The 14,176-nt window shown below is 34.4% G+C and overlaps 1 protein-coding gene across 3 annotated transcripts in view; it reads right to left on the reverse strand.

Moving 5' to 3' along the window:
• The window catches only part of LOC117170749 (F-BAR domain only protein 2), a 201,048-nt gene that overhangs the window by 167,612 nt on the left and 19,260 nt on the right, over positions 1-14,176 (reverse strand). For 2 of the 3 annotated variants that reach the window (XM_033357782.1, XM_033357781.1), the window contains exons 2-3: positions 9,939-10,250; positions 2,722-2,979 (exon numbers count right to left, since the gene is read on the reverse strand). In XM_033357782.1, coding sequence (XP_033213673.1) covers positions 2,722-2,979; positions 9,939-10,250 — 570 coding nt within the window. The remainder of the gene's footprint in view (positions 1-2,721; positions 2,980-9,938; positions 10,251-14,176) is intronic. The other variant, XM_033357783.1, reaches the window with a different exon arrangement.

A 14,176-nucleotide genomic window follows, 5' to 3' on the forward strand; every position in this document is an offset into this window, starting at 1 on the left:
GTCGAACGATATACTAAGGAAATTGGAATGGAATTTGGGTTAGACAAATGCGCCAAGGTTTATTTGAAGCGAGGAAAACTTAATGGCATCTCTGAAGATCCTTAGCTCGTTGATAGAAGCGCTATACTACACCTTTGCGCTGGAGAGATTTATACATACATGGGCGTGCCACAGAGTCGCATTCAGGACGTGACATCTAGAAAGGATACTCTCCGAAGCAGATACAAACGCCTCATCCGGCAGATTTGGCCTTCCGAACTGTCGGCGAGGAACAAAGTATCTACAACGAACATGCTTGCCGTCCCGATAGTATTCTATTCATTTGGAGTAGTTCCATGGACGAAGAACGAGCTTAGATCCCTTGATATCGGGACAAGAAAGGTTATGCACATGAACAAAAGCATGCATCTTAAGTCTTCTGTTCCGCGACTGCACATCTCATGCCGTCAAGGTGGTCGCGGAATATTAAGTCTTGAATGTGCCGCATATACTGAAACTTTATATTCTCGACAATTGTTTCTGTTGCACACTCGAGGCCAGACATGGTTCTTCTTGACTTCGAGAAGCGAACCATGTTCGTTATCGAATTTTCGGCACCAGCTGACAAAAACATCATAGCCAAGGAGAATGAAAAGAAAGAGAGGTATAGAGGCCTTATAAGGGAGTTGCAACGATTGTACCCGGAATATTCTGTTAAACTAATCGTCCTTATCATCGGCGCTCTTGGAGGTGCCAATCTTTCACTCGTTAATAGCCTGAAAAGCATCCGTGCGTGTCAACAATATGCTACAACACTTGCGGGAAAAATGCAGAAGGCGGTAGTCCTTGGATCGCTCCATGTTCTCAGGGTGCACGAAACTTTTGCCGGATCGTCGTATTGATTCCGTTACAGACTGTAACCACCTATCTCACGGTCGTGAGACGTAGTTGTGGCTGAAATTTTACCGCGATTTCGCTGGGATAAAGTGCAATTTTTCAAATTAGCAACCGCTCCCGGCGAAATCCTGCGGTTGTCCTTATGACAAATTTTTAATATATAATATGTGTATGTGTGTGTGGACTAAACTCGCTGTTCCCAAGGTTAGGTCGGTTGACTTGCTTGTGGTGTGAAATTAATTTATTTCAAGTACAAAAAGCGGTTCTTCTTTGGAATCTGGAATTCCAACGCTGTAAGTTTAGTTTAATCAACCCTTTTGTATTTACATTGTGTTCGATTACTGACTGCACTCAGTTCTCGAAGTTCCACCTACTTAACCTTTCCTTCAATTTGCAAGATCCCGCACAACTCAATGATAGCATTTAATTAATTTTTTCCGGTTAAATCCCTATTTTATAAACTTAAACCCTCGATAAGATACGTGCGTCGTTATAAATTGGCACTTCCTTAAATAATTTGTTAACACAACATTCACTAAAGTTTTCATGGCTGCTATGAAAAAATTACGCAAAGATGTCCAATCCTTTCCCGCAATCATGATATTATCTAAGTAAAACGAGACATTATCATTTCTAAATGGACCCAAGACGCGTTCCATTAGTTTAAAAATATATAAAGATACATTCATCAGACCAAACACCATGCAAGTCAATTCGCCGGTATTGCCTGAAGTGATAAATGCAGTCTTTTCTCGTGCCTCTTTAGTTAAGGGGACTTACATATATCACATTTTCAAATCAAATCTTATAAATATATTACAATCGCTGTTATTCGCTAACTGTATGTCTATGTTGGCAAGCAGAAAGTGTATTCTTTCTGTTTGTTTGTTTAAGTTCGATTCCAAGCGAAGCGAAAGCAGATCCATTTTCAGAAAAATATTTTTATTTTATAAATTAATTCATAGCTCCATCTAGTCTGAAAACACGTTAAGAGTTTCTGTTATTTGAAGAATTAACTCAGATAGATAGTGTTGAATTTGCATTTTCACGGTAGTGCAAGAGATCCCCACTGAGCCATTGTTAAAATCTGCTATGATAGTACAGATTCATTGTAAAATAATTTTTTTTTAAATAATTTACAAAGCAAGAAATCCTAAATTTTATCCTACAAAATATTTGAATATGTATTGAATGTTTAACTTTCTGGGATCGAATGATAAGAATCAAAACTTCTTCACGTTAATATAACTTTAATCAGTATCGATGTTGTGTATCAGAGAGAATATTTTTTTTTAATTTTCTATGACAGACTTCAGACAAGAAAGATGTCGATATGTTGAGAAGATCCTTTATTTCATATAATAGTAGACAACGTTTCAAACGATGTATTGCTCTCCTCTTCAAGAAACATCGATCCATATTATTGAATTAGAAATCCACTTATTCCAAAATATTAATCAAAGTTAATGTGTATTGTTCAAGATCATGATCTCTGATTTCCTGACCAAGTTCATTCTGTTAGTAGTTAAAAAGCGTAATTTGTACATGTTGAAAGTTTGGAATATCCTTCATCACTAAATTGAAGGATGCATACAAAATTGTGTATGAAAAACAAAATTAATACAGTCAGATTTAAAACGGAGTCAGAACCAACACTTCGCTCCAAATGGACGATTAACATCAAGATAATAGGTAGTCTTTTTTGCTACATTGTGTCATTTTACATCCAGAAAATTTTTTTTAATTTAATATAACCTAATATAACGTTCTTAAAAACAAGTCAGTTTGACAGATCTTCTGAAAGAACTTCACTTTGAAAAAACATTCTGTCTAAACATTACTTACCCTACAAGCTTGACTGATTTTACTCTCAAAATCATTTCGAATAATGCTATACTTTTCAACAAAAGTTTTATAGTCTTCTTGTGCTCTCTTGAATTTTACTTCTGCTTTTTCGAGTTCTCGCTGACTCGCATTATCCTTTCTTAACTTTTCTAATTCTAGGCCACGTCTAAAACATTCGTCTCTAGCTTTTTGCAATGAAACTGTAACATTTTGTATACTCTGTACAATTTCGATTGTCGAAGATTCTTCTTCTTTTACCTAAAAATAAAATACAGCAATTACTTTCCCTTTATCCACTTTTTAATCTCAAAAATGTTTGAAATCTAATTCATCGGCAGAAATAAAAGAAATTTTGTTCATTTATTGAAACTTGGACCAACTGTATTAAACAGGGTCATTCTTTTATCTTGAGATATCGAAGTATGTAAAAAAAATTTGCACCTATAGTGCAAGGTACCGGGGGGGAGGGGGCGGGTGACTTCAAAAATTTCAAATTGACACCTATATTTTTTATTAAAGATACAGTTGCTCCAAAAAAACGAGTTTTATTTAAAAATTTTTTTGTTTAATTCGCGCCATATAGCGCAGCTTTGAAGAAAAATGACATTGTTCACTATTCAAAAATGCGCTCTAAACAAAAAAATAAAAATACGTGTTGATCGTTATCAGGAGAGCTATTAAATTGTAATCAATTTAATTTGGTAACGCCCCTTTTAATCACCTGGGAAGGGGGTTAAAGTGGTAAGCAATCAATGAATAAACTACTTTTAGTGCTACCCAGAAACAAAGAGGTGGACGTAGTAGTTGTCTGTTCCCTTTGGCGTGCTTTTTTTGTGGAGTCCCCTTCACTTTCACCATTGAGGTTTTTTTTTGTTGAGTTCTCTTGCATTTCATAAACGGTGTGCTTGTTTTCGAAGAGTCCTCTTGCCTCTCACAATCGAGGTGCTTACTTTCGATGAACATTTTATATGCGCTTTGCAAATGTTCACTCAACTGTAGAGTGTGGCTGGTGTTATTAGGTTACAAGTAGTCCTGGTTCGCTATTTTGTGTTCTCCAGAGCTGTTGGTAATTCTTTATAAAATAGATTCTTTAAATAACTCCACTAAAAATAAATCCGGCGATGTAAGATCTGGCGATCTGGCAGGCTAATGTATCGGACCTCCTCTGTCATGTTGAAATCACATGTTTTGTCGCACTTCCAAGCTCAGGTCCTTAAGAAATGTTGGAAGTTTATTTGTCAAAAAATTATTGTCTTTATCATTTTAAACTTAGCGAAAAGGGGCTTACTAGAAGGGAACCCCGACAGAGTGAGTCCAGAACCTACGCTTTAGCCACCACGACAATCACCCCAATTATATATATATATATATATATGTAGACCTCACCTGGGTGAGGTGTCTAAGCATAGTTGTAGCAAGTGCAGTTCAAAGCAGTAGAACGCGCAGGGCTCGCGACAATAAGTCAGCCAACAATGCCGACCACTCTAGAGCTGGGTAAGTCAATGAAGATAAAGAGTCAAAGCGATGGATCGGCGGAATCCAGGGACTTTCAGGTGGATAGAGCGAAAAACTCACTTCTTGCTAGAGTGCTATGATGCGAGTGCGACCCTGAACACCTAAAGCTATCGCACTTTTCGCATCAACGTCTGCGAACCCATATCGAACTACTACAAAAAAGGGGCTATGTAAGCGGAGCACCTACTCTACCACAGCGAGAACAAGTCGGCAACAGAAAAAGAGAGGGGACACTAAGACCAACTGCGGGCAAGCATCCGATAGAGGAAGAGTAATGCTTTATGATCCGGATAAACATCAACGTTTCTTTCAAGCCTAAATATCTGGTTGAAATGGATTACGAGCTTCATGGAAATTTTTCCGAAGAACCCGACCTCGGGACTATCAATAGTTGTGTATATAACGCAGCGAGAGCTTTGGCCGATCAACTGGTCATAAAGATAGACTCGCCAATACAGTACGCGTCTCGCATTCAGTGTGTGATTGACTACATAACGTCTGGCAGGAATTATACAGCTAAGATTCGAAAGTTTGCTTTTGCTCCAAAGTGAAATATATAATACAAATTATCACAAAAGTGATTTAAAACGCTATTAATTTATTACAAAATAAGCCACAGTGAAAATTCTACGCAAGGAAGCAACTGATTTTATTACAGAATATAAATTCAGATGCTCTGCAAGAAAAGAGTCCACTTTGTCGATCATAATTTACAAACCATTCGCTTTTTTGTAAAGAAGAATAAAAAATATCGATTGGCTTGAACGAAAAAAGTACTTTTTAGTTCAGCGTGCATCAACCAGATAAAATATTATCCATTTGACGAAAAGATCATTGTTACATTGTCACCGCGAATTTCAATAAATTTATTTATTTCAACAATGTTTGAGCATATCTAGGGCGCGCGACTGTTGTTTCTTGCGCTCCGCGCTCTATTTTTGTGGTTTTCTCACATACGTTATTAAAACTTCATCATATTCTATTATTATTATTTATTATTAATTATATTAGAACTAAAAACATTCACCACTGTAAGTTTCTGATTGTGAACTCTTTTGTTAAAGCTCTTTTGGATTTGGCGAACACATTCTCATCACGAATCTTGTGATTCGAAATCGATATTGTCCAATATATCAAATTTTTTACATTATGGTCAACACTTTTATATAAAATATTATACATTTTTTATGTACCTCTACTTATCCTATGAAAAATTAATTTATGAGAAATTTTTATATCTTTTTTAGTTTCCCAATTTTTGTCGATTTATCTCTTTTCGTATCTTGGTTTGTTTGCCCACCAAATGGAGTTATTGCTTTTTCTCATCTTATTATAGATGATATTGTAATAATTCATTACTCCTTATCCTTATAAATTGCGCTAATGGACAATCAAATCAAATAATTACTTCAAATGTTACCTTGTTTACAGACTACAACGACAACGACGACAGACAGAAATAGACGCAAAAACTATTTAAAGGAATCCGCGAATGTCATTTTTCACATGAAACCAATACGTTCTGATTAGGATGAGAATGTAAAAATAAGTTTCACGATGGTGCCTGTCTGTCATCCTCGTTTTTTACGTTTTGGCATACTTTATCACAGATCGGAAAAAAAGGTAAATTTCAATAACTAGCATTTTTCGACAAACGGTTCTGGTTACTTAAACAATTTATTTGTATACGGTTTTTTTATAAAACGCATAGTTTTCGTTTCAATCGTGAAAAATAGTATTGAAAATTAGAAACTCTAATTTATAGAAAGGACAAGATACAATAAAATGTTTAATGAAAAAATTATTCACCTAAAAACTGTCTACAAATTTGTTACCAACTGCTGTTAGACAAAAGGCGTAACAATTGTTACTGATATTGAAAACTGTTTTTAAATGGTAATCTGCACGCTCCTGCCCCCCCATTAAGGTTTGTTTTATCAAATTTAAGAGAAGGGAAAATAAAAAATTCTTTATATTAAAGAGAATTAATATAATTAGAAAAAACTAATGTTAATTGAAAGTGAGATTCAGGGAGAAGCCACAATCGAATGGGTTTAAGAGGGGCTTGCTTTAAACGCGCAAGCTGAACGTCTCACAAAACTTCGATTATCAAAAGGCGCTTGCATAACAACGCACAACACTTTTCACTGCACAGAGTGCGCGTGCGGAATGGCTGACAGACTTTTCGCAGAAGATTCGTGTGTCGTTGAGCATACGCAGACTTCGGTCTACAATCGAATTGTCTATACAGATGTGCCAAACAATTTTTTTCTTGCGAAATTGTTGTAGATCTTCGGAAAAAATACCAATACTTTATTTACTTCAGTGTTTGTAAAATAATCTGTTCCTCCTGTTGATTAACACCCTCTTTGATTGTTTATGACAGAACAAAATTAAATTTATTCCTATTTTAGCTTATATTTCATTAATAGCACACGACAGGTACAAGGGCAAATAAAGTTTTTTGTTGCACTTTTTGTAAGCAATAACTTTTCTTTATGATTTTATTTTATATCTTGTCTTGTTTTTTGCGAAAATTGTGAATTTTCATTTTTCAAAAGAAAAAAAATCTTTTTCCTCTTAAACTTGAAGAGCCGGTATTATAACATTAAATTAGATTGAAGATACATCTTAATTGTTATTTATATTTATTGCAGGATTACTAAATTTGGCCTCCAGAGGTATGCCTTTGCTGCCTTCGTAATCATTGATGATTAAGATGGATAAATAAATGTTTGCACTTGCAATTTAAATAAATCACAAGTAATTTAGTATTTCTTTAATTGAAAACACTATAAAATAATTATTTAAGCTTAAAAATACCGCTAGATCGTCGAGCATGACACTTCAGGGAGCGCAATCAGAATTTTGACTTAAAATTTACGTTCTTATTTTATGTTTCTTTCGGAGAGACAGATTTAAATTTGTTCAAATACTAACGAGTATTCTTAGAAAACAAATTAACACTTGAAAATATTAAAATCGGTCAAAAAAGTTGGTAATGCAAAAATTTTTTCCTGATTTTTCTGTGTAAAATATATACTTTGACAAACACGCATTATTTAAATAGTTGTAAAATTATTTTAATAAATTAATATATTGTTAGAATGGATTGAAAACCACAGAAGTCTATAAAATGCGTTCGTTTCGCGAGTTATCTAAAGCACAAATGTTTAAATAAATTTAAATTTTTTAAATCATTGAAAATTAATTTACAGATGACTGGAACTTATTCTTTGATGAATGCTGAACAATACTATAAACCAATAGGAAACTTCATGGTCCTTGCACCACCCTAAATTATTAAACGTTATCGCTCAAATTTGAATGTGATTTTTTTGGGCATTCGAAAATAATTTAGTGATGTTATTGGTTAAAATTGGGTAGATTATTCATTGACTTTAGTTAATAATTAATCCACCAACAAATTTATAATGTTTCTTTCCGATCAATTTGTTCACCAGCGAAGTAAATCATATCTTGTATTTATAGAAGAAATTCAATAATAGATTACGATCCATTCAAACAAATTATTTGTTGCACGATCAGAAAGCATAGCTATATTGGTCCAGTAAATTGATAGTGATATGGCATCCGGTATCGATTAACATTGATTATCGAAAACGCCATTTCGCATTAGCTTTTGTATTCAGAAGGAATCTAACACGCGCAATCATCTCATCAGCATTGTACTTTGTGTTATCGTAAAGAGAAGATAGTCATAGAGGCGACCATGCGCATTGCGCATTGCGTATTACGCACTAAGCTTAACACATGGATAAGGAGAGTGATACGACAGAAGTAAGGTTTACTTTCCGTCCCAACTATGCGTTGGCGCTGTTTCTAGAATCCTAGAGCCTCAAGTGTACTTCTCAGAATATATAATTTGTTCTAGATTAAGTATTTTCTTGTTGCTTGCCTATCTACTATTTAAAATAATAATTATAGATCAATGTATTAATTTACGTTATGACCTATGTATATGTATATCGTGTGGCGAAAATCCTTGTGGATTTTATTCCCAAACGATCTAATTAAAATTATTAGTTTCAATACATAGTGGAAATTTTTTTACAAATAAGTACGAAAAATTAAAACGATGTTCACAGGAAAATACAAATTAATACACTTGAAATAGCAGAATTTTTCGAGGAAATGTGTTGTTTTTAGAGTAAATAAGGCTCATTTAACTTTACTGAATCAGGATAATACACCTTCCTTCGTGACATTTAAATATCGCGAGGTAATTGATTTCACCTCACGTACGACAAGTATTAGACAAGTGATCAAGGTATGGCATGTATGTATATGCTTCTCCTTGACAGCAGATAGACCGGTGTTTTAAAGGTGTAGAAACCCTAAAGCAACTGACTGGAATACTTATAGGGATGACCTCAACAGTTCGCTAGACACTGTACAGGGCAGAATGAAATCTATCGAACAAATAGAATTTACTGTCGACATTCTACAAAAAGGTATGAAATAAGTATATGAGAAAAATTGTCCTCTTCCTATTGAGAAAACGGTAACTATCAGGGAATCTAGAATATACCTTACACTGTTCGACTCTAGAAAACTTTGAAAGGTAACTCGTCATGTCAACTGAATGAATTAATATTGCCTTCGGTTAAATGGCTGGGACGACTAATGAAATCCTGAAACAGTTGACAAGGCCCATGAGTGATAACCCTCAGCAGGAACAACTTTTAGAGCCAGGATGGAAGATTAGAAAGTACCCAATTGTATTGTCACTTATTCGAAAATTATATGGGCAGCTAAACCATTCAAACCATTTAAAGCTCTAAGAGATAATAAAATATTCCCGGCAATAATTCAAGAAGGATTTCATTCTTTGGTGGGAATGTTGAGGCAATCTTCATTCCAGAGCCGGGTAAGAATAGCTAGTATGAGACAACATCCTTTTGACTGATCCGCTGACCTCGCTCATGCTGAAAGCACTAGGAAAAGGAATTAATTTAAAAATAGAAAATAATTTATCCCTCAAAAAGACAGATATACCGTAGATGATTTCTATGCGTCTACCTCTCGCATTAATAATACAATGCGGAAAGGTGGACTGGAAACTGCAGCATTTCTATACATAGAGGAGGCTTTTAGTACGACATGCATCAACGATCTGGTTGCCAAGGACTGAAATGATCAATACTATTAAACAACTGGAAAGCCTCAAAGGATTTTCAGAGGTCCAGATGATATCAGTAACCTATTACTGGTTGAGCAAATTACAATCCACGAGAACTCCTTCTTCCCTAAAAGAAACGAATGGCATGGTAGAGGGAGAAGGAAAGAATTATTTAATAGTCTAGTCATCTGGTACTTTTCCATGGTGATTTCTGGGGCAGACGTTCTTTTTCTCTTGAACACTTCATTTTGGGGGTGCATCATATGGGGTATGAGAATACGTGAACTTGAGTAATTCGCAAATATGCGTTTAATCGAGATGAAATACACGTACGCGCTCAGTCACCACTAGTCGACTCGCATGTCTCATTAAAGGCACATTGTTAATTACAAAATTGTTGTTTTCACCGTGCATTATTCTTGAGCTTTTAGTGTTAGTGGAACCGGCATATTTTCTAATTAGCAATCGGCCCAAGTGACTATCCCTTGGATGAGAAATTGTATTACTTTGGCTTTCAACAATAATAATACTGAAAACGTTGGTTCAGTTCATAACATACCGCTTTATGCTTTTTATGGAGTTCTTCTGAGTACTTGGTGACATCTTTAATAAGGTCACTGACTTTCTGTGCTATTTGCAAATGTAGACTTGCCAACTTTTCAAGAACACCCTTTAATGATATCCACACAGGTGTAAATGTTCCTTGCATAGAACTGCTGTTGCTAACTTGCTTTGCCAGTTTAGTAAGAAGCTTATAGTTGTTTTCTTCGATAGCCGAACGTTCTCGAAAAAAATCGGCCAACTCTTTGCTCGCCACAGTACCATGCTTCATATTATGGTACAACACATCAAATCCATTATTCTTTTCACCCTAAAAACCAAACGAGAACTTGAAACACAATTAGACATAACAGTGAATTATGATACATATTAGGGATAGGTGATCTCTATTCCATTAATAGAGAATTTTTTTTGTTCCAATTAATAAGGCTTTTGTGTTCAGATTTATCACATAAGGGTCATTTTAACATAATTTCGAATTTTCAAGTAAATTTTGACATTATTTTTATGGGCATGTGATACTTAGAAAATTGTCGATTTTACCAGTTTTAGGTTCCAGCGGCTTTTTTCTAGAATAATAAATATTTTGTCTTAAAAATTTGGGAAATGATAGCGAACATGGTAACGGACATCCCTGCACACTTTTTTAATGTTTTTTTTTTAATATTGATATTGCTAACAATGTGTGTGTATATGTCGAAGTTATGTGTGCTACAATTCTCCCGAGCGTTACTTCCAAATTACACAATATTTTTTTGGGCCGAAAACTTTGGACTTACAAATAAACATAGTAACTAATCTTCCGGAACTAACCTTGTTTGCAGGCAATCATGAAAGTTTTTTCAATAAATAATTCCCAAATTATCGGAAAGGCAGAGATGAAAGACGACGTAACCTTAAAATAATGCACATGCATAAAATTTTTATTTAGCATAATACATTTTTTTGTTATTATTCCTCAAAAAAGAATCCGAGGACGTCCGTTAAGCTATTTTATAGCAACTCCAAATTCAGTTTTTAAAAATTTTCATTTTTGTGTTAAAAAAAATCCGGGGGAACTGTACCCGATTGACCACACGACGGAATATCTCACATGCCCTTAATATGAAAATTATAATTAACTAATCAATACTGGATTATGTAAGGGGACCATTTCGTATATACAGTAACGATACTGGGCTCTAATAATATTCTTTTATTATTGTATTTATGGCAATTTTATTGTTGTAGTAGACGCGGCTGATATAAAACTCAAGGTAACAAAGCATCATTTTTAACCTAGAAACTATTTGAAAATTCTTTTTGCAGGTTAAATACTTTGTACGTATGTGTATGTAAGACATTAGGTTAGTGAAATTTTTCGTTAGAATTTCCGGATTTGTACATGGAATTTTTTTCAAAATTTGTTTAGTTATTATAAATACTCATATTTTAAATAACACTTGCTTTTTTATTTTTTAACGTAGTTTTATACAGCAATCCGTATCTATGTGAGAAATATACAAAAAATGTATTATGGGCATGTGATACTTAAAAAATTATCGATTTTACCAGTTTTAGGATCCCCCGGCTTTTTTTCCAAGAATAATAAATATTTTTTCTTAAAAAATTGGGACATAAGAATGAACATGTTAAAGGAAGTCCCCGTACATTTTTTGGTGCGTTAATTCAAAAAATTTAATTTTGCTAAATTTGATTAATTTGTGTGACGCTTAGAAATTAGTATCGATTTTATCAGTGTTAGATTCCCTCGACTTTTTTCCTACAATAATTAATATTTTGTCTTCAAACTCTAGGGAACGATAGCAAATATGTTAACGAACGGCCCCGCAAACTTTTTTGTAGGTTAATTTAAAAAAAATTAATTTTGCTAAATTTGATTGTGTATTTCAAGTTTTCGTGCGTTCCAATTCTCTACCATAATTATTCTTGATTACTACCAGCAGCATTGGTAAAATCGAGACCTACATTAGCGGAATAGCAGGGAGATGAAAAACGAGCCTAACCTCCAAATAGTACACGTGCATACAATTTTTATTTAGCATAATAATTTTTTTATTATTCCTCAAAAAAGAGTCCGGGGACGTCCGTTATAATATTGTCTAGCATCTCCGATTTCAATTTTAAAAAATTTTCATTTTTGTGGAAAAAAGCCGAGGGAACTGTACCCGATTGACCATCGGCGAAGTATCACATGCCCTCAACACAAAAAGTAAATACGCATTGAATGCGAGTACAGAATACAAGCAAGCAGATAACATGCAAATAGTTACATAGTTTTAAGATTGGCGGGAAGCCCCTGAGGAGTCCTCCTGGCGCTCAAGCTATAAAGCTTGTTGTGTCGTACCCTTAACTATTCGGGCTCAGTAGTTGAACCCCGAACTATTGGAGAAGCCAAGTATGCTTCATATACTAGTCATCGATCTTGTTGTAATTTCCTCAGGGTCCATAAAATGGATTTTAAGGGTTTTCTGCCTGAGTCTGGCTAATACCGAGCACTGGCATAGTACATGTAGGGATGTTTTTTCATCCGTGCCGCATAGCCGTATAGCCCAGGTCATATTTTGCCTGCTGACAACCCTGGATTTTGAGACACAAAAAAACCTTGGGCGCTGGCGGGTTAAAAGCACCAATGTTAAGAAATTGAACTTTTTAATCTAATAATTTCTTCAAAAGTAAATTCCACTTTTTCCAATCCATTAGCAAAACATATTCACGCCCAATAATATCTCTTTAATCAATAGAAATAGGACATAATGAACACTTTAATTAAATTATATATACAATTAAAATTAATCATTAAAATAGCGAAATGCTACGAGTCTTGTAATCAGACTCCAACCTCTAATTTAAAAAAAAATTATTCTTAACATTTACGGGAGAATAAATTTGTCGGAAATTTAAAAATTCACTTCAGATCAAAGTATCAAAATGCTTTCACTCCAGGCAATGTTTATCTAATAAACACGAATTATCCAAACCGAACTAAATTTAAACTAAGTAAATTAATTAAATCAATGGATTAAGCTACTCTAAATGATACACTTGACATATATTCTTAATAAATAATTGAAATTTGAAATTTATTTATTGGATAAACAATCCATCAGATTAAATTTAATGATTTATTCTGAAAATAAACCTGGTTATTGAGATCCGACACATTCCATTAGAAATGAAATTCCGACTATGGCGTCGGAATTTGACAACAGAACTCCTCCAGATAGTAAATTAAACTATAAATTAAACTCAGTATCAGTAAATCATGAATAATAAGAATTTCTCGCGTGGTCTATAGTATTGCCATTGGTTCGCCTATGCTGATGAGCTTTCAATGTAGCAATCAGGGGATCATATATTTGATCCTGTAGGTTGTTTACATTCTTCACGTAAACAACGACCATGAGAGAAGTTTTCAATTATTTCTTGCAATACAACACTAAATGGTTCGTGAACTACATTAGATGTAGTAATTTAATAGAGAATAAATCATCGGTTATTTTGACGCCATTATCAAAATAAAGAATGGTTTCGTGGTTATTTTTTTACACACCGGTATATGATCGTGTGTGGAATCCGAGGTTGGCAACTAACCAGTTTCAACATGTAAATTCTATTTTTTTTAATAATTGATAGACAGACGTGAAGGTGCCTGTCTGGTATTCGCCCAGGTGGTTCGAATCTCGTGAAGGCAAAGGTTTGACGGAGTATTATAGACCCCGCACAAAAACATAGGCTTTATTTTTCCTAACTTCTCTTTTGTTTGTAAATTAGAAATTTGTCGCTTTCAACATCGTGTGTCGAAGTGGTCGCCTGAAAGAAGTGTCACCGGTAAATTATCGGTGTGGTAAATGGTTCCTTTCAGGACATAGTCAAGGACACTTTAGTGGGGTATAGGTCCACTCTTCCGAAGTTACCATGTAACAAGCTCAGTATTAAACTATGTTTATAGTTTTATAACTCTATCAGTGCAATGAAGTTATTTAATTGTGCCTAGCCTAACCCCTCTTTCGGGCGTCAATCCTTACCTACAGCACTCTATCGGAACGGTCGGATCAGTAACAGTAGGAATTCATATCTCATTGATATTTATAAATTTTGGTAGTTTTGATGTAGAACTACCTGGCGCCCTTCTAGCAAATTTTTGGACTCATCTACGAGTTCAACTTAATCTCTAAAATCATATAAATCACAGAAAAAAAAATTGGGCAAAAGTCCAGTTATAATATACATATA

The sequence above is a fragment of the Belonocnema kinseyi genome, chromosome 4, assembly GCF_010883055.1.
Source record: "Belonocnema kinseyi isolate 2016_QV_RU_SX_M_011 chromosome 4, B_treatae_v1, whole genome shotgun sequence".
Lineage (NCBI taxonomy): Eukaryota > Metazoa > Arthropoda > Insecta > Hymenoptera > Cynipidae > Belonocnema > Belonocnema kinseyi.